Source organism: Castanea sativa, chromosome 2, assembly GCF_040712315.1.
Source record: "Castanea sativa cultivar Marrone di Chiusa Pesio chromosome 2, ASM4071231v1".
Lineage (NCBI taxonomy): Eukaryota > Viridiplantae > Streptophyta > Magnoliopsida > Fagales > Fagaceae > Castanea > Castanea sativa.
In genome coordinates this window covers 15,393,353-15,418,225 of record NC_134014.1, presented here as the reverse complement: position 1 = coordinate 15,418,225, position 24,873 = coordinate 15,393,353, and the positions used below count along the sequence as shown (strand labels likewise).

General features: G+C 33.3%; 1 protein-coding gene across 1 annotated transcript; it reads right to left on the bottom strand.

The window, feature by feature from the left end:
- Window positions 1-5,261: 5,261 nt before the first annotated feature.
- Window positions 5,262-12,088, bottom strand: LOC142624728 (ABC transporter B family member 11-like). The gene is made up of 12 exons (XM_075798463.1): window positions 11,834-12,088; window positions 11,464-11,518; window positions 11,181-11,356; window positions 10,850-11,071; window positions 10,523-10,761; window positions 9,768-10,293; window positions 9,271-9,544; window positions 8,150-8,970; window positions 7,643-7,909; window positions 7,244-7,507; window positions 6,820-7,113; window positions 5,262-5,769 (listed from the first exon to the last, which is right to left on the bottom strand). The coding sequence occupies exons 1-12, from the start codon at window positions 12,086-12,088 to the stop codon at window positions 5,416-5,418; spliced, it is 3,747 nt and encodes a 1,248-aa protein (XP_075654578.1). The 3' UTR covers window positions 5,262-5,415.
- Between the last annotated feature and the right edge of the window lie 12,785 nt (window positions 12,089-24,873).

Below are 24,873 nucleotides of genomic sequence, written 5' to 3'. Positions count from 1 at the left end.
AAAATGCAAAACAAGTGGCCAAAACTCACGCGGGAACACCAAGACATGTTCACACGTCAAACACATCCTGGCCGTACACATGGCGCTCAACCACCCAGACATCAAATCGTCATAAATGTGCAGCACATGGAATGCGAAGCATCAGACGAATTTATTCTTCTTGTCTAAAAGACGAGATAACGAACAAGGGGCAACTGAAGAACCAGAAATTTATGGTCGTCATTATACGAAGGTTGTCATTCACCCAGAGAAGACGTTATGCATTTATTACAGTGATTGATGACAAAACATAACTGACGGACCAACAGTCACAGAATGAGCTGTGGCCTCTAAACAAAGATTCTGTAACGCACTAGCCATTGAGCATAAATGCAGCACATCATTGCCCATTAATGAGGCATACAACTATAAAAGAGAAGAAAATAGAAACCTAAGGTACGCCTAATTACACACAAATACTCTACTTAATCACTCTCTACTCATTTTCTCTCTAGAATTTTTCTCCCTTACTGACTTAAGCGTTGGAGGCGGTTTGGCTAACGCCACACCGGCATGTTACTCTTCCATCCAGTTCATTTTGCAGGTTTCTCATCTACAGGGACGACCCCATTCACAGCATCATCCGTCCACTACGACGAGGAGCTCAACTATTGATTTTTTGCATCATCAACCACCATGAAAAAAATTCTAAAGCCACCGTTGTCTTACTAATCACATATCAATAGTTTGTTAGTACGCTTTAAGCCTCTTCAAATCAAATCTTCTGTGAAAAGGTCAGCCAAGTTCCTGCTTGAATTTTATGTAGACAAAGGATGTGATGCCTTCTATTAATTGTCTTATGTACTAATGTCTTAAACTTATACGTCTCGACTTCCCATTATAAATTATACTATATGCTCCAGTCATTGTAGCTTCAATATCAAAGAACAATGAAATGGTTGGCATTAGTTATGGCCACAACTTTGTTTCTAACAATAAGTTTCTTAGCCATTCTACTTCTTTATCTATTGTTGCTAATGCTATAAACTCAAATTCCATTGTAAAGTGTGAGATGCACTCTACTTCTTTGATGCCCAAGAAACGGCATCCCACCAAGAGTGAATATCTAACCTAATGTGGATTTGTTATCACTCACATTAGTGATCCAATTTGCGTCTAAATAACCTTCCAACACAACTAGAAATTCATAATGAAACAATCTTAAATCTTTGGTATATTTCATATGACCAAGCCTCTAGCAATGAATTTCCAATACTCTACACCAAGATTACTAGTGTATGAGGATATAAAATTAAAGAATTGGAAAACCATAATCGTTTATCAAATACTCTCCTATCACTACAATGACTTTCACCTTAAGAAGTAAAATAGTACTAATATAAACATATGTATATAGTGATGTTTATGTTTCTGTTTATGTTTTTCCATATTCTATATATTATGAAGTTAATTTTCATAGTAATTAAAATCATAAATTAACTTAATTGATTATGTTTTTTTTTTTTTAATATTTGAAAGAAAAAGTATTCAAATGCAACATTAAAACAAAAGGTAATTACATAATTTAATAGCAGAACCATAAGAGAGGACACTGTTCAACCACTGTTAAATATAAATTCTGAGGAAGCAACTAGGCTTCCGTGTCTTTTGGTGGAACATGATTCGTACAGAAGTAGTGGACCCACCAAAGTTGTCCTAAGAACTATTACATTTACAGCATTTTCAAGACAAATCTTAAGTGTCAAGTTATTACTAATTCTAACATGGGCACACCACTAAAATTACTATTTTTGTACGCTAGTAATAGCCAATAAAATTTTTTCACATAGGTTGAATTTGTTATGAAAATGTTATGGGTGTAACATTTATAAAGTTGTCATACCTACTTTGAATCCAACACAGTCTTATGTGTAATAAAATGCATAGGATGCTTTAGCACACAAATTAAAATCGATACAAAAATAACATCATCATTTGGCTATTTATCCACAGATAGCCAAATGCACCTAAGGATAATGAATGCCCTCGAGTTTCCTCCCATTGAATAGGATAGTACGATGTTTCAAAACACTTCCTTCTTTACATGAAATTGTCAAAGCAACACTTCCTTATCATCATTTAAAAAAAAAAAAAAAACTTATATTAAGAGAAATGATAGAGCAAAAGTGACTTATATGTAAGTTCCATTTATTTTTTAATTAACTGAGGATTCTCAAACCAAAAGGGTAGGGCAAAAATGTATTGAACCAAAGACTTGTATTTGCATCTGTTTCATAAGAGAAAGTAATAAGAAACATTGATCAAGCAAAAATTTACATATATATATATATATAGGATTTCTTAACGATTAATATTCATTTTGTGTTGATGTAGATGTATTCAACAACATTACTCAACTCTAACCAAACTTAATCAATAGTCATATCAAAATCCCTTAAATATAACATAACTCATTTATTAAGCATATTAACACAACAAGACCACCTAACACACTAAATAGACAAGTCGGGTTGAGTTGTATAAATAATTATGTCTAAATGTACCTGTCAATTTGAATATTATAGTTATGATAGGAAATGTATTGATAAATAACAATTATTTTTCAATTCTTCCTCACAGTAACCTTAGATGAATCTCCTAAATGATTCTAAATGTAACTAAGGATCTAAAATTTTTATTCATTGCCTTTGTATCTTTTTATAATGGTTTATTATGCATGGCTCCCAAAAAATCTTATATCATGAGTTTTTATGCATCTCTTAAGTCTTATCTTGCCAATTTACTTGAGTTAAATTTTTTTTTCAAAATTTGATTTTGTAAGCTTGGAATTGTTTTTACTTTACATGTGACAAATTCTTGTTTCAAATTTTTCCAGAAGACATTTAATCTTTATGTTAATTTGTGATTTTTATGGGTATACAAATTTAGTTCACATGTAATAGAAGAGCCAAAAGATAAGCATCACCATATACATATGTTTATAAGTAATGACATAATTCGTGGGTTCCAGTTAGTTCAACTGGTAAAGTCTCTAATGGTTGAATAAGAGATATGGGATTCAATCCCCGCCTACACTAAAAACCAATTAGTATCTTGGTCTGATGATAAAGAGTATCATTAGAAACAAGTGGATGACATGGGTTGAAACTCTCTAAAAAAAAGTAATGACATAATTCTTATCAGAGTCATCTTGATAAATGATCATGCTTGTTCTATTCATTCTTATTCTATTCTTAGACAAATATCTTAATTTATTCTATGAGTGTCTTGAATTTTTCTATAAAGTCTGCAAAATGTGAAGGCTATATCAAACTTATACAATGCATGACATACATCATGCTTCCTATAGCAATAGTATTCTTGAGTTGTTCAACTGACCTTCTAGTATTTTCACCTAACTTTGGAATCAAATGGTGTTTCTCATCTTTTAGCTTAAGATTAAATTGATCTTCTAGTATTTTCTTAGGTCACCATATTATGTTGTTCTTTATTCCATTACTATAACTATTTAGTTCCGAAATTTTGAGATATGCTATAGATCTTCAACATATTAGTTACGGCCAGTCATATGTATTTTTGCCTCCATAAACTTATAGTTTGAAACATTTAACACAAATTTGACATGGGCTTGCAGATAAAGTGTGTGATTTTTGGAGTAATCAGTGCTTCTATTTTGTTATTGTGTGCAATAAAAAAAAAATGGTGGTTGAAGGATGCATTGCAAATGTTAAGACACCAACGTCTTCTCTATTTCACAATTCTAAACCCATTATTACATCATACTAGTCGAAGATCCACACGATACATGAGAATATACAACTATTTTGTAATGCAGTATAATGTATGATTTATTCTATAAAACGTATTAGAGATATTATTTCTAAAATTATTTTTAATCTCTCCTTCTCTACAAATATATCATTCTATTATTTTAAGTTTTTTTTTTTTTTGAAAAACTTAGGTGCATTTGATTGATATTATTCCATTATTTTTATTTTTTTTGAGATAAAGGATAGAAATACTATTCTTTTTTCAAGTGTTCTATATTATTCAAACTTTTGTATAGTGTGTCATTGTTTTTTCTTTTTTTCTACAACTAAAATTTTTAAGTTGCCAAAATTAATTATTTCAATTTCTCATTCTCTTAAGAAAATTATCATGATAACCAAACCTCATTACAAAATCACAATTGATATTATTCAAATAATTTATACAGACATTCAAATACATAATCATCTCACTTCTAAAATGTCTAAAAATTAACTCAAACCAAAACTATAAGAAGGATAGAGAGTACATATGATAAATAACTCAAAAAGCACACCACCAAAGAGTATCATAAACAAACAAACAAAAAAATCATCAATCTTAAATAGAGTTGCAAGAAATAATGAATAATATATATATATATAGAGAGAGAGAGAGAGAGAGAGAGAGAGAGAGAACAATCACCTTTTTGGAAGAGAATGTCATACAAATAACAAAATTATATAAAAGAAGATAAGTAGAAGAATATTCAAAAAAAAAAGTATAGTTGTAAATATCAAATTATCCAAATCATGTTTTGTAATAAAATAACATTAAATCATTCTACAATTTCATAGGATAACATGTAACAAACAAAGAAAATTTAACCAAATCATATCAACCTAAAGTAGTTAAACATTAAAATTCATCAATCTAAAGAATTAAACATCCACCAAGGAGTTCAAGTCTCCAAGAGGGAGTTTCACACACATATAAGCTTAAATTTAAGCAAAAGTAGAAATTTTATCTTGTATATAAATATATATATATATATATATATATATAGAGAGAGAGAGAGAGAGAGAGAGAGAGAGAGAGTATTCACCTTTTTGTGTAAGCAGAATATGGATTGAATGGAAGAAAAAATAACAAATTTTTATAGTAAAAAAATGGGGAAAAGAATAGTCAAAATAAAAGAAAGATGAAGGGATGGAGAAATTGTAATGTTAAGGTATAGAATAGTGGAGAAATAAAAAAGTAAAAGTAAGTAAATGTTGGAAAATGTGTCATTGTAAAGTGGCAAATCAATAAGGAGAAAAATAATTAAAAATGAGAGAGAAGATATTAAAAATAAGTTGATAATATGACGCTGATATGGCTCAATAAGAGCGCAACAATATTAAATGATACACTTTAGCTTTTAGATATATATAGATATAGATTTGCATTACAAATAGAAATGATGACAATTTAGTTCTTAAACAGTTCGGGAAGTTACAAAATCAACTCACTTTATTAAAAATTCTCATCGGGGGATAAATTCAAATCCATCTTCCTCAACATAGATTTCTAATCATGGGAAATTTTAGAGACTATTTTAATATGTGGGAAAAGACGAGTACAAGAGGCTTGCTTCTTTTTTCTTTTTTTCAAATTAACAAGAGGTTGTTAAGATGAAGCTTTTGTATGTAATCCTACCAAGTTAGCATAAATACCATCCTTGATATTGATTAAAATTTCATGCTTGCCTTTCTCAGCTATGATTCCATCTTTCACCACAGCAATTAAATCTGCACCTTTGATTGTGGATAAACGATGAGCTACCACCACAGTGGTTCGATCAACCATTAATCGATCCAATGCATCTTGAACCACTCGCTCAGACTCAGCATCCAGAGCACTAGTGGCTTCATCTAGTAGTAGTATTTTGGGAGCCTTCACTATAGCTCGTGCTATAGCCACTCTTTGCTTTTGTCCCCCAGACAACTGGATACCTCGCTCACCTACTGTTGTATCATACCCCTGCATTCGCATTCCACATTCCTTATAATTATTATAAGTCCTACAAGCAGATATAGATTACAAACAACCTCATCAAATAGGCTTGTTAGATATATTAGGATCCTTGGGCTTAAATGTGTTGTAAGCCAAATAAACCTATACTTGCAAGACAAGTTATCTAGTCATACAAGGTGTAAGAGTAATTACTGACTAGCATGTTGCATGCATGTTTTCTTTTATGTGTAATGCATGTCTTTTGGTTAAGAAGAAAACAACTCTTTCCTTTGTACTTAGTAGGTAAGTTGCTATCTTTGACAACTAAAAGTGGAACGTTTTGTAGTATAGCTTTCTTTTGCTTTTAGGTGGAAGAGTCTTAGGTTTTTTTTTTTTTTTTATACAAGATAAAAATTATACTCTAACTTAATCTAAGTATATATATATGTGTGAAGTTCCCTCTTGGAGACCCCTGGCTCTTGCCCCCTCTCTCTCGCTCCACAAAAATTTTGTACTTGCAAAGTGACCATCACGCCAAGAGTACGCGGTGGCGAAGAGTCTTAGTTAAAGATAAGCCTCTTTTATTTACTTTTTCCTTTGCTAGAATTTAGGAGCTTGTCTCCTTTGTGTTCTATATAAAGCTATTCTCACCAGTTGTAGTAGCATCCAATATGTGTAGTACCCAATAAGTGCATAAACTAGAAAGCAAATGCAAGTGTAAGAAAATAGAAAAGCAAAGAGTGAAATAGTGAAGTGTGTTGATTCTAGAAAAAAATGTTTGTTACATTTTAAGTATCAAGAAAAATTCTTTTTTATTGAGAACTCTTTTTTTGTGTTCTACTTGAATTCGGTGAGATTTGTTACAAAGTATTTGATACTTTCTTCTTGGGTGTCAAATTTATTACTTTGACATCTTAACACTAGAATCATAAAAAGGACTAGCTAATAAACATGTAGGGGGCTTCTAAATAGTTTCTTTGTCTTCCTTGAATGCACATGAACTCATAATAGTCTGATATCATGTAGTTGCTAACTAGTCTATCTCACTAAAGCACCTTGATTGTTCAAGTTTTTTACCTGTTCCAAACTACTAATGAACTTGTGTGCATTTGCCAATTCTGCTGCGGTTAAAATTTCTGCTTCAGTTGCATTTCCCTTCTTACCATAAGCTATGTTGGCTCGAATAGTGTCATTAAATAATACAGGCTCCTGGAGCACCAAACCCATTTGTTGCCTTAACCACATCAGTTGTAGTTTATGGATTTCAATACCATCTAGTGTAATGTGACCTGTATCAGGATCATAAAACCTCTGCAACAATGAGATCACTGTTGATTTTCCACTCCCACTTTCTCCAACCAGAGCAACCGTCTGATTAAAAAAAATTGAATTTGTTAGTATATGCATATTAAAGTGAGACTAAAGTTTCCAAACCATCTGTGAGGCCTGCCATAATGTAAAGTACAAGAATAACTTATGATGCCAAGTCCGAACAAGTTACCTTGCCAGAATGAATAGCCAAGCAAAGATCCCTGAATATTTGAACATTAGGTCTAGTAGGATACCTAAAGCTGACATGTTGAAGCTCAATCTCTCCCTTCACATTTTCTATTTTCATTCCAGAGGCATCACTAGAATCTATCTTTGATTTCCTGTCAAGAATTGCAAATATAGAAGCAGCAGAACTCTTTGCTTTACTGGCATCTGGGGCCAAGGAGCTTGACTGAGTAATTCCAACGGCTGCCAAGGTGAGAGCATAGTAAACCTGTAATTCAGGACACACAAGATTTTATCAAGGGATAAACCAATGAAGAATACCTCTGAAGTAATAAAAAGCTAGTCAGAACTGCTAAAACAAAATTTGAATGCCTAACTTGGTAGATAAGCCAGAAGAACTCACCTGAAAAACTTCAGAGAATGTTGCTTTGCCATCTTTAACAAGTTGGGCTCCAGCATAATAACAGCATGCATAGACTGAACCCATTATGAAGAACGATAGCCCAAAACCTATCCCGCTGATTAACCCTTGCCTTTTTCCTGTCCTAATAGGGCCTTCGCATTTCTTATGGTACAATTCCATCATCTTCTCTTCAGCACAGAAAGAAGCAATTGTTCTTATACTCCCTACTGCATCATTTGCAACTTGACTTGCTTCTTCATACATTTTCTGTGACCATTTACAACTTCAGTATATTTCAAAGGGACTATTTGAATGCATATGTAGTTCATTTCAGATGTGTAAACCATTAGCTTAACTAGAAATTGGGATTTCTTTTAAAGGTTTTTTAATAGTTGCATCTTTTCAGATAGAATCAAAAGTTTCTTTCCCCTCTGTTCCACACTCATCTGAAATTAAATGTTTTTTTTTATGCATTGGAGCTAGTTGACTGTAAAGTTTAAAGCAAACCTTTGCATCTGCACTGGATCGTTGCATAAACTTCATTTCGACATATGTCCTTACTCCAAAGAGAGGTAGCAAAACAAAAATTATCAGAGCCAGTAGCCAGTTCGCTGTGAAAGCAATAACCATGCCTGCAATAGCAGTTGCAATATTTTGAACAAGCAAAGCAAGTGCATCTCCAACCACCCCTCGCATAAAAGCTGCATCTGCAGAGAGCCTTGCACCAAGTGCACCACTTGAGTGCTTAGCTTCATCAAACCAACTTACTTCCATATAAACTACTTTCTCAAAGCACTTTGACCGAATCCTTCTTATTAACTTACACCCAGCAATAGCAAATAAGTACGACCTTGATGGTTGAGCCAATAGAGATGCCACACCAAGAACAATGAAAGTTAATGCCCAAAATATTGAATCCTTATAGAGTTTATCCTCTGGCTCATAGAAAATTTTGATTGTGTTGGACAATAGTATCCCGTGAACAGGTAAAATTAATCCATTGGCCACAGCAGCTATTGTGCCTAGAAGTAAAACCGGGATCTCTGGCTTGTTAAGATGAGCCAGGCGATAAAGTGAGACTTCTGGAGGAAGTTTGGTTGGTGCTGAAGCAGGAGTAGTGGTTTCTGCAGGTGTTGTTTCCTGCACACTCACTGCATCAGCCACTCCAAGAGATTTTGAGGATGAGTGATGACTTGAATTTCTTCTAGGAAGTTCTGGCATTTCCTGATCATTTAGAGCATTTTGTTCCAACATTGTGCTAATATCTTGCAAGTGAATAAGCTGGCTATAAGCTCCTTCAGGATCCTTAATTAGTTCAGAATGTGAGCCTGATCAGTCAAGAGGGATAAGAATGCAGTACTATGTTTATCTCAAAAATAATCTAATTAGCATGGTGATCAATTTAGTAATTTGAATTTGGTATTTAACCGTTAAAAGATATATGTAAATAAACTTCAAGCAAGTTGCAATGCTGAGAGAGAGGCACCTTGTCATTCTGAAAAAATTATCAAAACTCTATAACTAAACATGAATATTTAATGAATCGCTAAGGCATTCACAATAATAATGGGAAACTTGTGGAACTTCGCGGCTAGAAAAGAACACACAAACAAATATATTATATATACCTTTTTCAACAATTTTTCCTTGATGTATCACTGCAATAGTATCAGCATTCCTCACTGTACTCAAGCGATGGGCAACAATAATGGTTGTCCGATTTGTCATAATTCTGTCCAAAGCCTCCTGCACAATTCTCTCAGATTCTGCATCAAGAGCACTTGTGGCTTCATCTAAAAGTAAAATTCTTGGGTCTTTCAGAATTGCTCTGGCTATAGCAACTCTCTGCTTTTGGCCCCCAGATAGATGAGTTCCATGCTCACCAACCATTGTGTCTAGTCCCTGAAGACATCAGACACAAAAACCACATTATTGAATAGTTAAAATTCGGTGAAACTCAAGGCACATATGTTCAGCTTTCTACAGAAAAAATAAATAAAAACATGAGAAATCAATCATGGAAATCCCAAGAGTGTTCTGTCATAGTATAAAAGAATATAAAATTCCAAAAAGAATTGCAGACTAATGGATCATTCTAAACAAAAGATTAGATGAAGAATTAAACCTGAGGAAGTTTATCTATGAATTTAGCAGCATTAGCAAGCTCAGCAGCAGCTCTTATCTCTTCAGTAGTTGCATTGTCCTTCCCATAGGCAATATTGTCTTTAATGCTACAAGTAAACAACACAGGTTCCTGGCTAACGAGGCCAATTTTCTGTCTGATCCATTTAAGTTGGAACTCTCTGAGGTTAATCTTGTCAATAAGAACTTCACCAGCTTGCGGGTCATAAAATCTCTCAATCAAACTGATAACTGTTGATTTCCCACTTCCACTCTGTCCAACCAAAGCAGTGGTTGTACCACCAGGTATTGAAAGAGAAAATCCATTGAATATATGCTCTTCAGGTCTTGCAGGATAACTGAAACAAACATCCCTTAGTTCTATATCTCCATGAATATCATCTAACTTCAGGCCACTATTGTCATAAGCGTCTATCTGTGGCTTCCTCTTAATTGTCTCAAACATTTTAAATGCTGCAGCTTGTCCAGCAGCAAAAGCACTCATGCATGGAGATGCCTGCCCCAGATTCCTGGAAACAAAAATTAATTTACCCAAAATGTATCTTCAGCTTTTTGGATTTATCAACTATCACATTTTGTGTAATATATGGAATAAGTGTGGCTTGTGGGGGGAATGAATTTTCAATCCTGCACAAGCATACAAACATGCAGATTTGGTATAGTGTATATGTGACAGATTATAGTATGAGGATAATGTATCAATTTTATGAAAAACTTATGAAATAAAATGCAACTTACACGGAGCCAATCAAAACAGAAAACAATATAACAATGACATCCCCTCCAGTATATCCTCTGTCAACTATCATTTTCCCACCATACCATACTGCCAAAGCATAACTGCAGTATTTTAAAAACGTAACTGCACCAATACTCAACCCAGCAGCCAAGCCTTCTTGGACACCAGACTTGTAAGCTGTGGTTAAGGACTTGTTGTATTTAGCTATAGCTTGCTTTTCCCCTGTATATGATGCAACCTGCATTGAGAATTGCCATCATGATTGAATATTATTCTATAAAAATGGAAAGGGAAAATCAAAGCTTCCTTATGCCAAGTATGCATACAGTTCTGATTGAACCAAATGTCTGCTCTACTACTGTTGCTGCCACTGAATAAGCAGCTTGCCCTCGGGATGCCATCTTTCTTATAATTATGCTCATGAAATAACCAGAGATGACAAGAGGTGGAATTGTAGATAGCATGACTGAAGTGAGAAGCCATCCCTTGATGAATGCGACAACAAAGCCTCCTATGAATGTTGCTACCAACTGTACAAAAGTTCCAACCTGCAAATTACAAAAATAAATGACTAAATAAGAGAGAATTTTAAACTCCAACTAGGGATGCTTTGAGGAGATAGTAAGGGTTTCAGGTGTGCAGGCGGTGCATCAATACCTTCTCACCCAAGGCATTTTGAATAAGAACAGTGTCTCCTGACATCCTCCCAATTATTTCGCCAGTGCTAGCTTCCTTATCGAAGAAGGCAATATCTTGCCTTAAAATCGTTTTTAAGTATAAACTTCTTATTCGTGCGGCCTGTCTCTCCCCTGTTACCATCCAACAAGCCAACTCTGGCACATAGAAAAAGTGGGGTATCTCAGGTTCCAATAAACCATTATATTCATTAAGTCATCTCCTTGTTACTCTTTTATCTCAGCAAGAAAGCTTATGTACTTACGGAAAAATGATGCAGCACCGGATGCCACAGCCATGTATAAAAACTTTAGGGTCCCCTGAGAATTAAAACAATCAAGTTACCATTGATTACAGCAAATTATTGGTATAAGCATACCATGGTATCGAGTTAAGCATAACCAGATAGACATTGTACTTGAGCAAGCATATCAGAGAACAAAGAAAGCACTTTCATAGAACTGTTAAAAGATTAAATGGAGTCCAAATTTCTGTGAATATTGATTAGTATAGAGTATAACTGTGCTCTTCTTCATGTTGCATGGTGAAGACAAACTCAAATTCAAGAAATATAGCATAGTTGTATGGGAAATATAGATGACTTATTATCATATTTTTGTTGCAAAAGTACGTACCTCAGAAACCTCATGAACTATATCTTTGGTATTCACAGTTCTTCCAAAAGAATCAACAATATCTCCAAAGACCATGGTCATGAGAGGCATAGAGATACCATTACCAACAGCACCAATTGTGCCAACAAACATTAATAGATAATCCAGGTGGTCAGCAAAGGAGAAAAGTTTGTAGTATGGTACTGTATTAGTGCTTTCCTGTTTCCCTTTGGTCTTGTTTGAATGTTGTTGGTTGTTTGTATCTTTTTTGGCCATGTTGCCTGCAGCAATACTTATTTTGCTATTGTTTATCACCTTGAAGAACTTTGATTATATGACCACAGCTGCAAGACAAACATAATTAGCACCCCATAGTTAAGGCAGAATGGATGAGTTAAGTTCAATCTACTGATGCGAAACAAGATCAAAAATAATGTTAAGCCTTTTTTCTACTTGGGATCGTGTGTATATATATGCATTTACCAAAAAATAAACCAAGGAACGCATTTTTTAGTATTTCTCTTTAAGCAAAGTCGAAAACTTAACCAATAAAAACAATAATCAAAATTTAATTCTCGAAAGCAATAAATTGTAAGGAAGTTAAGAAAATTTTAAGTTAGTACACGAATTACAGACTGACAAACAAGGAGTTGGTTTAACTAGCCTCAGTGAACTGGCACCAAGGGAAACTTCACAAGCCAGAGTTTGTAGAACATCATTTCAGTGCAAGAACAAACCAAATGAAATAGTTTGGGATACAAGAATGAATGAGAAAAGGCTGTTACCAAAAAGCCAAATAATTTGTAGAAAGAAATCAAGAGAGAGAGAGAGAGAGAGAGAATCTGTTGGGAACCCCATTATAGAGAAATATACTTTCAAAACCATTAGCATATTTAAAGTTCATTCTGTGAAATCATGGCAAAGGTATAATAGGAGGTATTAAGTATTTACTTATCAATCACAATATTGAGGGAAAAGGAAGGAGAAACTCCATCCCAAAAAAAAGAAAACCAATCATTTGCATTAGCCAATGTTGTTATTTAGATTAAGAAAAAAATTCTAAAAATCAGACCGTATGCAATTCTGGCAAAAGAAATCATTCCTTCCTTTACTGAAGATAGCATGACAACAAAGCAACAAAGAAATGATCAACCAAGTTGCCAACTAATACAACTTGCAACCCAGATCCTCTTTCTTATTAATTGCGCCCATTTTTAAAACTTATGGCTGATAGTGAAAGAGAAAAAGAACAGAATTTTGTTCCAAGATTGGATTCCAAGAAACATTAGACTAACCAAAAATATCAAGAACACTCAAAAAATTATTGCTGTTTAGATGTTTGCTTAATGTGGCCGCTGCACTATCTCTGAACACTCAACCCATATCCTCTTTCTTATTAATTACGCTCATTTTTAAAACTTATGGCTGAAAAGTGAGAGAAAAAGAACAGAATTTGTTCCAAGATTGGATTCCAAGAAACATTAGCCTAACTTAAAATATCAACAAGAACACTCAAAAAATTATCACTGTTTAGATGCTTGCTTAATGTGGCAGTTGCACTTTCTCTAAACAAGCCTAGCTTTACAAGCTACAGACAGTTGAACATTTGTCAAAGTAAAAGTTCAAACTGGAGAAAAAATAAAAAAAATAATGGCAAAATAAGTTGAAGTGTTGAACCCAAACAATTCAGTTATAGAAGCCTTTTGTTTTTGCCACATATATATTCCTCAAACATGCCATAAGGGAATCTCGTGCATGGCTTCTCAAAGGGGCTGTTTAAGCTGTGTCAAAATTTTTTTTTTTTTTTAGGCGTTTACTTTTTCAAATACACTATTTAAATGCACTCTTTTGTTTTATATTTCAGTTAAATATTATTTTTTATTATTTCTTTATTCGTTTTAGTGAACACAAACAACAAAAAAGAGTGAAAATTTGGTTGATTTGAAAGGAAAATAATAAAATAAAAATGGATTAATAAGCTACAGAAAGTGCTATGTGACAAGGTTCAAACTGAAAATATGATTTATTTATATAAATAAGTTGAAACAAAAAAAAAAAACAGTTAAAATAAAATTCCTTTCCATTCCTTTGTCAATAATCCACTCAATAATATTCTCCAATGCCCCTCTTGAATTTGCGACCGTTCTCTTTTGGTCAATTGTTTATTAGTTGTCAATTGTTTCAAGAACCTTACCCCACCTCTATCAATTTTCAGTATTTTTTTTTATTCTCCAACAAAAATTCTCACAAAAAAATAAATAAATTAGTATTATCTATTTTGTTAACCCTGCACCATTCATACACCACACTTGCATAGTCATGCACCTATGCCTGCTACATAAAATATTCTACAGTACATGAAGTTTTGATGGAGTATTTTTCGATGGAAATGTAAGGTGGAGTAGGTTTGAGGGAAAATATTGGAAGTAGAGAGGAGGATGGTAAAACAAAACTTCATGTACTGTAGAATATTTTATTTAGTAGGCATAGGTGCATGACTATGCCAAAAAAAAAAAAACTACTCCACCTTGCTAAATACTCCTATTACAGAACCAAAACCGTTCATAAAGGCAGAAGGAGGAAGTGAGTAATTTTCTTTTATCCAAAAAAAATTCTAGATAACTTAGGGAAAAAACCAATAAATAAATGCTAAGTCAAAGTTTTCTATGATACAACAAAATGTCAATTGCACCTATGCAAAGAAAATAAAAGAGAAGGAAACTAAACTATAATTTAAAGGGTATAACAAATTTTTAAGGCCAAAATACATTATTGGTCCATGAAAAATTAAGTAAAGGGGAGGGAAATGATTAGCCTTTTCATAGTTTGTAATTTTGTTAAAATGGTAAGGGTAAATTTGGTAATTCATTTGGTTAAGTATTTCTATACTTTACTCTCCTTTCAAATCTCTCCAATTTGGGAGTACTAAAAATAAAGGGTTAGAAATAGTTAGAACCCCTCCAAATCTCCCCTCCTCCCTTAAAAAACATCCAAATAGAGTAGTTTAACTTATTTTCCCTCTCTCTACTCTACTTCCCCTCCATCCAAACAAGCTATAACACATCTTCTATTTACAGATGATAGTCTTGTTTTTTGCAGGACTAATAAAGCTGATTGTCAAAGGTTGTTACATATCCTGTCCACTTATGAGCAAACATCAGGTCAACAAGTCAATAGATCAAAGACAAGCCTCTTTTTCAAAAAATCCACATCTCAAGCAATGCAGCAAGTGATCAAAAACAGGTTAGGATTGACAAATGTTGAGCATTATGATATATATCTAGGCTTACCATCCTTTGTTGGCAAAAGTAAGAAGGCGAGTTTTGATAATATCAAGCAGAGAATTTGGAAAAAGCTCCAGGGTTGGAAGGGAAACTATTGTCACAAGCGGGTAGATAAATTCTAATCAAGGCAGTGGCTCAAGCTCTTCCAACATACACTATGTCCTGTTTCAAATCGCCTATAGGTTTGTGCCTTGATATTGAGGCCCTGATACACTGATTCTTTTAGGGGCAGAGGAGTGATAGTAGGAAAATACATTAGGTGAAGTGGTAGGAAATTTGAAAGCCAAAATGTCAAGGTTTGTTAAACTATCCTGTGTATCGCATAAGTTAGTAGCTAGTTATGAAACAAACATTAAGCACTAAATACATGTTTTATCAAGCATAATAAAGAAAAGACCTAAATCAAATCATGTTCTAATGCCTGCGTTTGGCATCCAATTATGCAAAAGAGAAGTAGTGATTCTGCATGTATATCTAAAGTTACAAGCTTAAGTATTATAGCTAAACTCATGACTTTCCACTTGAAAGCCCATGATAGTGCATTGGTTTTTGAGTTTTATTGAAAATTTAGGACAGGCCTCATGATTGTGTACCCAAAAGTGAACCCTCAGGGAATTTTACAGTCAAAGAACTCAATTAAAGCTACAGCCAAACTCATATCATTTGGTCCAAGGGTGTGAGACCATTTCATAAACATATTCATGCATGATAATTTTAGCATATATAAGGGCTCTAGTGTTTAAATTGGAGGTGATGCTCGCTGTTGATATGAGTTTGAATTCTTCTAGAGGCCTTCATTTTTCTTCATTTAAATCAGCCTTCCACCCTTTGCCTTTCTTGATGGTTCTTGGTTGGACATAGCTCTAGGATATTTAAATTGATCAAACTACACAAATTTGAAGAGTGAACAACATTAAAATTTTCCTTTTTGAATAGGGATATTTTATGACAAAATTAAGTTGGACAAAATGGACACACATTTAGTTTTGAGCTTGAACAATTTGTTCTTAAAATTTGTTTTTACCAACTTCATAGCTTATATGATGTTTGTTTTGACTTAGTTTCTTATCCAAATAAAATTATTTTTTTCTTATTTTGCAAAAGGTTACCCCAAACCGATATAATACAACCAGGAGCATTGTGAGGGTAATTCTCAATCAGTGGCTGCTCTAGGAATTTTTTTCATGGTGTTCCTTAAGAAACATAAATTACACAATCTAATAAAAATAAAATTCATATATTGACAACAACAACAATCAAAAAACACGCAAATACATAAAGTTTACAACTGCCTTCGACGAGTTTTCATATTTTGAAATCGTTGCATGATAGTCTCATTATCAATGTTACAAACTACATCTCTTTCAATATACACAACCAAGCAATCATTCATCCACTGATCTCCATTCGATTGCACAGTTCATTCTTTATATATTTCATTGCTAAAAAACTTATTTCTACTGTTGCAGTAGCGACAGGAATGGTCAAAACTAACTTCATAAGCAAATAGACTAATGAATAAGTCTCATGCTTCCCTGTGTTCACTAACTTTTCAGTAAGTTCACTAACTCCTTGAAGCTCTAAAAACAAATCAGTGTTGCATATATCAAAAATGTAATTCTCAAGTTGAGAGACAAGTGCCAAGATATCTGTCCCAAGAAAATCAGATTGATAGAACTTTGATAGATGTATCAACTTTTCCTTATCAAAAGCCACAAGTGGTTTCTCCAAAAAAAAAAAGCTACAAGTAAATTACTTGGATTCAAGCAAGCCATACAAAGTAGCGAATCGGTATTCACCTCTGAAAAATGGTTGTTAAGCTCTTGAAGTTGCATATCTATGACTGTGTAGAATAGCTCAACATGATAATGATGTAAATTTGTATTTTGTTAGGTGCTGCGTCGTGGCCTCCCACTAACTACAAATATTTCATCCATGTTCAAGATAGGAATATCATGTGGTACAAAATGAAGACACTTTAGTCAATAAAGATATCCATTCATCATCTCTTGTCACTTGCAATAGTTGCTTAGACACTTTAACAAAATCTATAGCATTTACTATATCTTGATTTTTTTTTTTTTTTTTGCAATGCTATTGACAACTCATTTGTGATCCCTAAAATGTTTTTCATCAAGTGTAGAGTAAAGACAAATTCAAAAGATAGAATTGACCTCATAATAGATCAAGCTTCAACTTTTTGGTCGAAGAGGCCATCTTATTCAATAATCTAAAGTACATCAACAACAGCAGAGAACATCAAAATCAAGTTGAGAATAGTCCCATAATATGATCCCCAACATGTATCACCAAGACGTTTAAGATTTGTCTATTGATTCAAACCTTGCCCACTTCTACGTACGCCATTCTCCAACAACAATTACTAAATTACTAACCACATAAAAAAATTCAGCAATGTTAATGTGATTTTTAGCAACGGCAACAAGTGTCAATTGAAGTTGATGAGCAAAACAATGGACATAAAATGCTAAGTCATTCTCTTTCAAAATTAAAGTTTTGAGACCATTGATATCACATTGCGTATTACTAGCCCTGTCATAACCTTGCCCACGTAGTTTCAATAAACTCAAATTATGTTCACAAAGTAAACATTCAATAACATATTTGAGTGACAAAGCAGTGGTACTTGCTACATGTACAATACCAAGGATCCGCTCTATAATAGTTCATTTTTTGTTCACATAACGAAGAACGAGGGCCATTTGTTCTTTTACTGAGATATCACGTGACTCATCAACTAATATTGAAAAGAACCCATTGTCAAGATCCTTGATTATGGCTTTGGATGTTTTACGTGCAATCGCATTCACAATGTCTTTTTGAATTTCATGGTGGGTAAGCTTGCAATCTTTTGGAGCTTTTTGCAACACTTCATTGATAGATTCATTGTGATCCTCCAAAAATTGTAGAAGCTCATGGAAATTTCCCTTATCACTTGAACCTTGAGATTCATCGCGACTATGGAAAGCTAATCCCCGGCATAAAAGGAATCTTATGCAATCAACTTGTAGACACTCGATTTTGCACCCATGATTTAATCAAGGAAGATGACTGGAATGACCATCCATGTACCCAAAAATCATGATTGCATTACATGCATCAATTCATTCTTGCATTACATGCATCAATTCATTCATTGCATATCATAAAAATGATCTAGAGGTTCTAACGGTCGTGACAGTATGTCCAGTTCCCAAATCGAACTGTCGGATTGAAAGATATCGCATGATCAAGTTTGCACGGTCTACATGCATTATATGGGGTGAAGCCGATCACGTGTGATTAATTGAAATTAATTTTGATTAGTTAATGATTAAAATTAATTAAATGAATTTATGTGATTGGTGGAATATTTTTCTTAAAGTGAGATTTGTTGCATGGGATTAAAACAAATAAGCTAATAATATTTAAAAACTGTGGATAATTAGGCTTTTGGGATAATTATATTCAAAATAATTATTTAAAAGTCATAATTATCACTTTGGAATGAGGTTTATCATGAAAATAACTCTGTAATTCGTCCAAATACAGTCTTAGAATTGGAAAACACTTCAAAAATGTGCTAATCAAGTAGCAAATTTCAGATTCACGTTCTGATGCACTTTTGGCATAGTAGAACCCAAAATTCGGGCTAGGCTATTTCTGGAAAAGTTGTAGAGAATAGAATTTCCCTTTAGATCTCAAACTATCAGCTTAATCCAAATTTTGAGTAAAAATATATGATCAAAATACGAAACTAGTTCTGATCTCAAAAATCAGCTTACTCTTATCCATTTCTCCTTTTTTTTTTTTAGGATTTTCTCCTATACGTTTTTTGCCGATTATTTTTCAGCATTTCAACCTCTATAAATAGGAGATGCTTGTCAAAATTTGGGGTATTCTTTTTACGCTCAAGGAGGGAGCCCTCTTGACACTTTTCACCCTCTAGAAAGAGAAACACTTTTTTTTTTGCTTTGAGAGGCACACTATTTTAGACTCTCCTATTGCTCATATTTGATGATCCCCTCTTTGAAATTATGGTTTTTAGGTTGCAAAGATAATTGAATAAATTTCTTTGAACCTTAAAATATCCTCTTATGAATAAGAAGTGCTCCATGCAAGAGGTTGTTTTCAATCACCCTTTCCTTTTCTCTATGTTTTTCTCTTTTACGATGATGCATGTTTTTCTTTATCCAATAACATGAATTGTTAATCGTTGTGTTGTTGAAGCATGATCTTGATTTTTCTTTATAATTGCTGTGATCTCTTTCTTAATTTCAATAATCTGCATATAACCGATTCTTTTTCTTAAAATAAAAAACAAATCTGCATCTTTCTTAGATATAGATCTGAATTTTTCTAAAATAAAAACAGATCTGCATGTTTCTTAGATGTAAATCTAAATTTTTCCTCAATTAAAAACATATCTGCATCTTTCTTAAATGTAGATTTGAATTTTTCCTTAATCAGAAATGGATCTGCATCTTTCTATCTAAATTTTTTTCAAACAAAAAATGGATCTGCATCTTCATTAGATGCAGATCTGAATTTTTCTCAAATCAAAAATTGATTTGTATCTTTCTTAGATACAGAACTGATTTTTTTAACATATGTAGATTTTGGAACAAAGAAAAAGATTATGCATGATTGTGTTTATGGTTATTTTGTTTTGTTTGGTTCATGTAGCATAAATTTATTTCATAAATGAAATTCTCTTCTTAAAAAATCTTTTTCTTGTCTTTTACACATATAAAAATAAATTTGATTTTTTTATCAAAAACCATTTTTTTTATCATCACAAAGCAAATATGATCTTTTACAAACTTAAAACCATTTTTCTACATGTTAAAATAGATTTGATTTTTTCACAAACCAAAATCAATTTTTTTAATCATCAAAATAGATCTGAATTTTTCCCACCAAAAACCTTTTTTTTTTTTTAGATTCTTAAAAACAAATCTGGCTTTTTTTTTTTTTTTTTATACAAGATAGAAATTCTACTCTAATCTAATTTAAGTGTATATGTGTGTGAAAGCTCCCTCCTAGAGACTTGAACCCCAGCCATTACCCCCCACACCCCACAAGTACTTATACTTGTGGAGTGACCATCGCACCAAGAGTGACATTTTTAAGCAAGCCAAAATCAAAAATTTTTTTTTTTTTTTGTTACTAAAATAAATTTGGAATTTTTTAAAATAAAGAAGAGGATTCATTCATAAATAATTTGTGTGATTTAGTTTTGTTCATATATACAATATGCCATTCATAGCATGCATAAAGGGTACATAGGTCAAAAAAGTCTAGAAGACCAGACTCTGTCTGGGTGGAATGGGTACCTAACACCTTCCCATTCCGTAACCTAGCCTTCGAATATAGGTATTTGGAAAATAGATCTAAGCCTTTATTTTTATTTTGGGTAAAATGTAACTAGAACCCAAAGCCATGTAATTTTCAATTTTTCAAATATGTACTTTTTTATTCAATCAATGAGAATGGAACTATTCATTCATGTATTTGATATTTATTTTTTCTTATTTTTTTTGTATAAAAAATAAGTAGTGACTCCACACCACTTACCCTAAAAGAGAGGTGCCCTTAAAAGCAACCCAAAAATATCTCTTTTTTGAGAGGCACTTTCGAGGACTCTCACACAACTATTGCATTTAATTGAACCCAATATTCAATTTTATCTTGATTGAATTACTTAACCAAAACACTTTGAATGTGTTGCTTTTCCTTCATTAGATCTTCACTCTTCCTTGACAGCTTGGTTATGAGCACTATTAACTCCTCTAACACAGGAATATAACTTCTCTTTCTGATTCCAAAGTTTGAATCCCTTCATTACAAAAGTCTCACCTCCTTCTTGCTTACCAACATCTTGCCCAAATAGGTAGCAATATAAACAAAATACTGCATCATTGTCTTTACTATATTCCAACCACTTTCTATCTACATTCCATTCGGATCTAAATCGACAAGGCTTTCTAGAAAAATCTGTTAAAGGGTAATTATGGTTTTGGAGAACAAGTTGACAAGGGCCTTTTTGTAAATAATATCTTCTTATTTCATCATGATTATTAGGATGAAAATATGATATATTTTCTCGTAGCCCAAGATCTGAAGGAAGATTTTCTAAGTTAAAGTCAACACAAATTCGCTTAGAAAATGAAGATGAATCTTGGGTATGTGGTTTTCTTATCAAATATTTGTCCATAATTCTAACAAAAGAATAAACAATAAACTATAAGTTCATTTGAAATATTAATAAAATTATTAATTATGTTGTTTAGTTGTTTCATTAATTTGTTTGTCTTTTAAACTATAATTTGTTATATTGTTGTTTCATTAATTATAAAATTTTTAATTATTATTTAGCCTAACATAATTTAATTTGTTTATCTTTTATAATGTGTTGGTTAATTAAATTATTAATTATTGTTGTTTAGTTGCTTCATTGTTTTTTTTTTTACTAACTATTAGCACACACCCCACTATGCACTAACACACACCCCACTGTGCACTAGCACACACACCCCATGTGCCTATGTCCTAACATAATTTAATTTTGTCTTTTATTGGTAAGTTAGGCTAATTGCCACTGCATGCCTTTACTTCCCCCAATTCAAATATCCCACCCCGGCCCAATCCACCCCCCACTCAACAGACAAACCTCATGGCCCCCAATCACAAGATCCAATTAGAAAAATTCACAATACAACACATACACTAAAAGACAAATTCAATAACTCACCAACAGCAACGAATAAAATCAAAACAGGGGCAAAAGGCAAATAAAGTTATAAAGTAAAGCGAAGCCAATTACATTTCAAACTTCAAAGAGAAAGAGAGAGAATTAGATAGAGAGAGAGAGAGTCTCATTTCAATCTTCAGATAAAGAGAGAGAAAGACAGAGTCTCAAACCACAGCAAACCGATTAACCCAAAGATGTAAGAGAGAAAAAGAGTGAGAAGTAAAGTGTAAAGATGAAATACCTTGAGGGAGCAGGGAGGCCTAAGGGGCGGTGCCGTCGGGCAGCATGTCAAGGCCGAGGCGAGGCAAGGAAGGAATCGAGGCCAAGCGTGACCGATCTCCAATCCAATTGGACCGATCTCTAATGCCCGATGTGCTCTCTGCTCTGGAGCTCAAGTTTGAGGCCCGATGCGATGACCGATGTGCTTTGTTGGCTGTTGCTTGAGTTTGAGGCGGAGATGGAGGCGTCGTTGTCGTTGATGAGGTTTTTTTCTTTAAGTTAGGTTTCTGATTTCAGTTTTTGCTTTACCATTTGATGAATCAACGGACGTGTACTGGGTTTTGGTTTGGTTTGGTTTTTTTTTTTTTTTTTTTTTTGAGAATTTGTGGGTTTGCTTTACCATCTGTTTTTTTTTTTTTTTTTCTTTAGATTGGGTTTGTTTTACCACCTGTTGTTTAGGATTGATGTTAGGCTTTTTTTCCCTGGGTGGGCTTGCTCTATTACTTTTTTTTTTTTTTCCAGATTTTAGTTCAAGAATTTTTTTGGGCTTTTTTTTTTTTGCTTGAAAGTAGAACAAATAAAAAAAATTATTTGAGGGTGTTCCTAATTTTACTTAAGAGTGTTCCTAATTTTTTTTTAAGAGTAAACAAATAAAAAAATTTAAATTATTATATATAAAAAAAAAATTTCAGGTCAGGGTGGTCCTGGGACCACCCTGGGCTGAACATGGCGCCGCCACTGTTCTCAATAAGTTTATATGGAGTACACAATGCCCCAATCCATGCAAAACTTGATGATGTGGAGGTTGTTAATGTTTGTGAGCTTGCAACTGAGTGGCATAAGACTTTCCACTTATATGTGGTTGATTTAGTCGATTGTCATCGTTATAGTAACTATTCCTAATGCTATAATGTAAGATATTTACATAAAAGAGGTATTTGATGATTGATCTTGGATATGAGTTGTTTCTCTCTCTCTCTCTCTCTCTCTCTCTCTCTCTCTCTCTCTCTCTCTCTCTCTCCACTCAAACTGTATTCTTTTGGTATTTTTCCCTTCAACTCTTATTTTAGGAAAAATTACACTTTGCCATCCTAAACTATGCACCAAGTTACACTTTGCATCCTAAACTATTCGAACGCACACTTTGCCTTAAACTTTCACACTTATCACACTTTGCACCCAGTGTTACTTTTGTTGTTATGTTTAACGGAATGCTACTACACATGACAAGCACATGCATCTTACTTAGGTGGAACAAACTTAAAAGACCGAAACACCCTTCTTCAAAATCAATTTTAAAAAAAACCTAATTTTTTTCACATCTCTCTCTGTCTCTTGTGCGTGCAGCCTCTTCCCTAAATTCAGATTTTTATAAACCCTAAATCCTACTAAAGAAAGTGACAGATCATGTTGTGAAACTAAAGCACCTTCATTCTTTGAAGTCGACATTAGGCAATGTAAATGCAATGCATCACAGGCATCTATGGTTGGAGCCTTTGTCAAGCCTTGAAAATCTCTCCCTCTTACACTTTCATGGAGTAATATCTAATTCAAGGGTCATCATAAATACAAATGGACTCCCAAAAAAACTTGACTCACCTTAAGTTGACAAGATCCAAACTTCCAGATGATCCAATGCCAGTGTTAGAGAAGCTTCACAACCTTAGATGGCTCTTTCTCAGCTCTGGTTCTTATATAGGGAGGAGCATGGTTTGCTCTAAAGGAGGCTTTCCCTAACTTCTTTATTTGAAATTCAAGGAGTTAGAATTGCAAGAGTGGAATACAAAGGAGAAAGCAATGCCAAGGCTCGTGGAGGTTGAGGTTAAGAAATGCTAGAGTTTGGAAGTTCCCACAGGGTTAAAGAATTTAAAGACTCTTTGCCATTTGAAGTTCACAAATATGCCTCCGGCATTCATAACATCGATTGAGAAAACCCAAAGTGCAAAATTGCGTGATCATTAATATTCAAGGACCAGTGACAATGGAATTCATCCATTGAAGAACCTAAAAAAAAAATTATAAAAAAAAAACACCGAATTTGGAGAAGAGGCTGCATGCACGAGAGACAGGGAGAGAAATGTGAAAAAAATTGGATTTGGTTTTAATTGATTTTGAAGAAGGGTTTTTCAATCTTTTAAGTTTGTTCCACCTAAGCAAGATACATGTGTTTGTTATGTGCAGTAACATTCCGTTAAACATAACAGCAAAATTAACACCGGGGTGCAAAGTGTAATAAGAGTGATAGTTTAGGGTGTAAAGTGTGTGTTCGAATAATTTATAATGCAAAGTGTAACCTAGTGCATAATTTAGGGTAATGAAGTGTAATTTCCCCTTATTTATTTTATAAATTTATTGACATCATGCAGAATATGAGTGCAATATACTATTCTTTGATATATTTGCTTATTAGCATTTGTATATTAGAGAAAGCTTTCAATAAATTTTTTTTTTTTTTTTGATAGGTCAATAAATATTCGTAGTTCTTCTACAATTTTGCAAAAATTGATGTGCAAAAATTTTATTTTGTTAAATTATCCCGTGCATCGCATGGGTTAGCAGCTAGTTTTATTAATAATCATTAGTTTTAATGTCTACTTCACTACAAGCAATGATGTGACAACTTATGAGTGGTGTGGCATTAATTTTAATATTAAAAAATTTAATATAAACTATTCTGAACTACCCATGACCATAACTCTTGATTCGTTTAACACCTCTTCAAATCAAATCCCTATTTTGAAATCTAAATCTGAAACTGAGTCGAGAAAGATGATAGAGAGAAACGAGATTCCATTTCTTTTTTT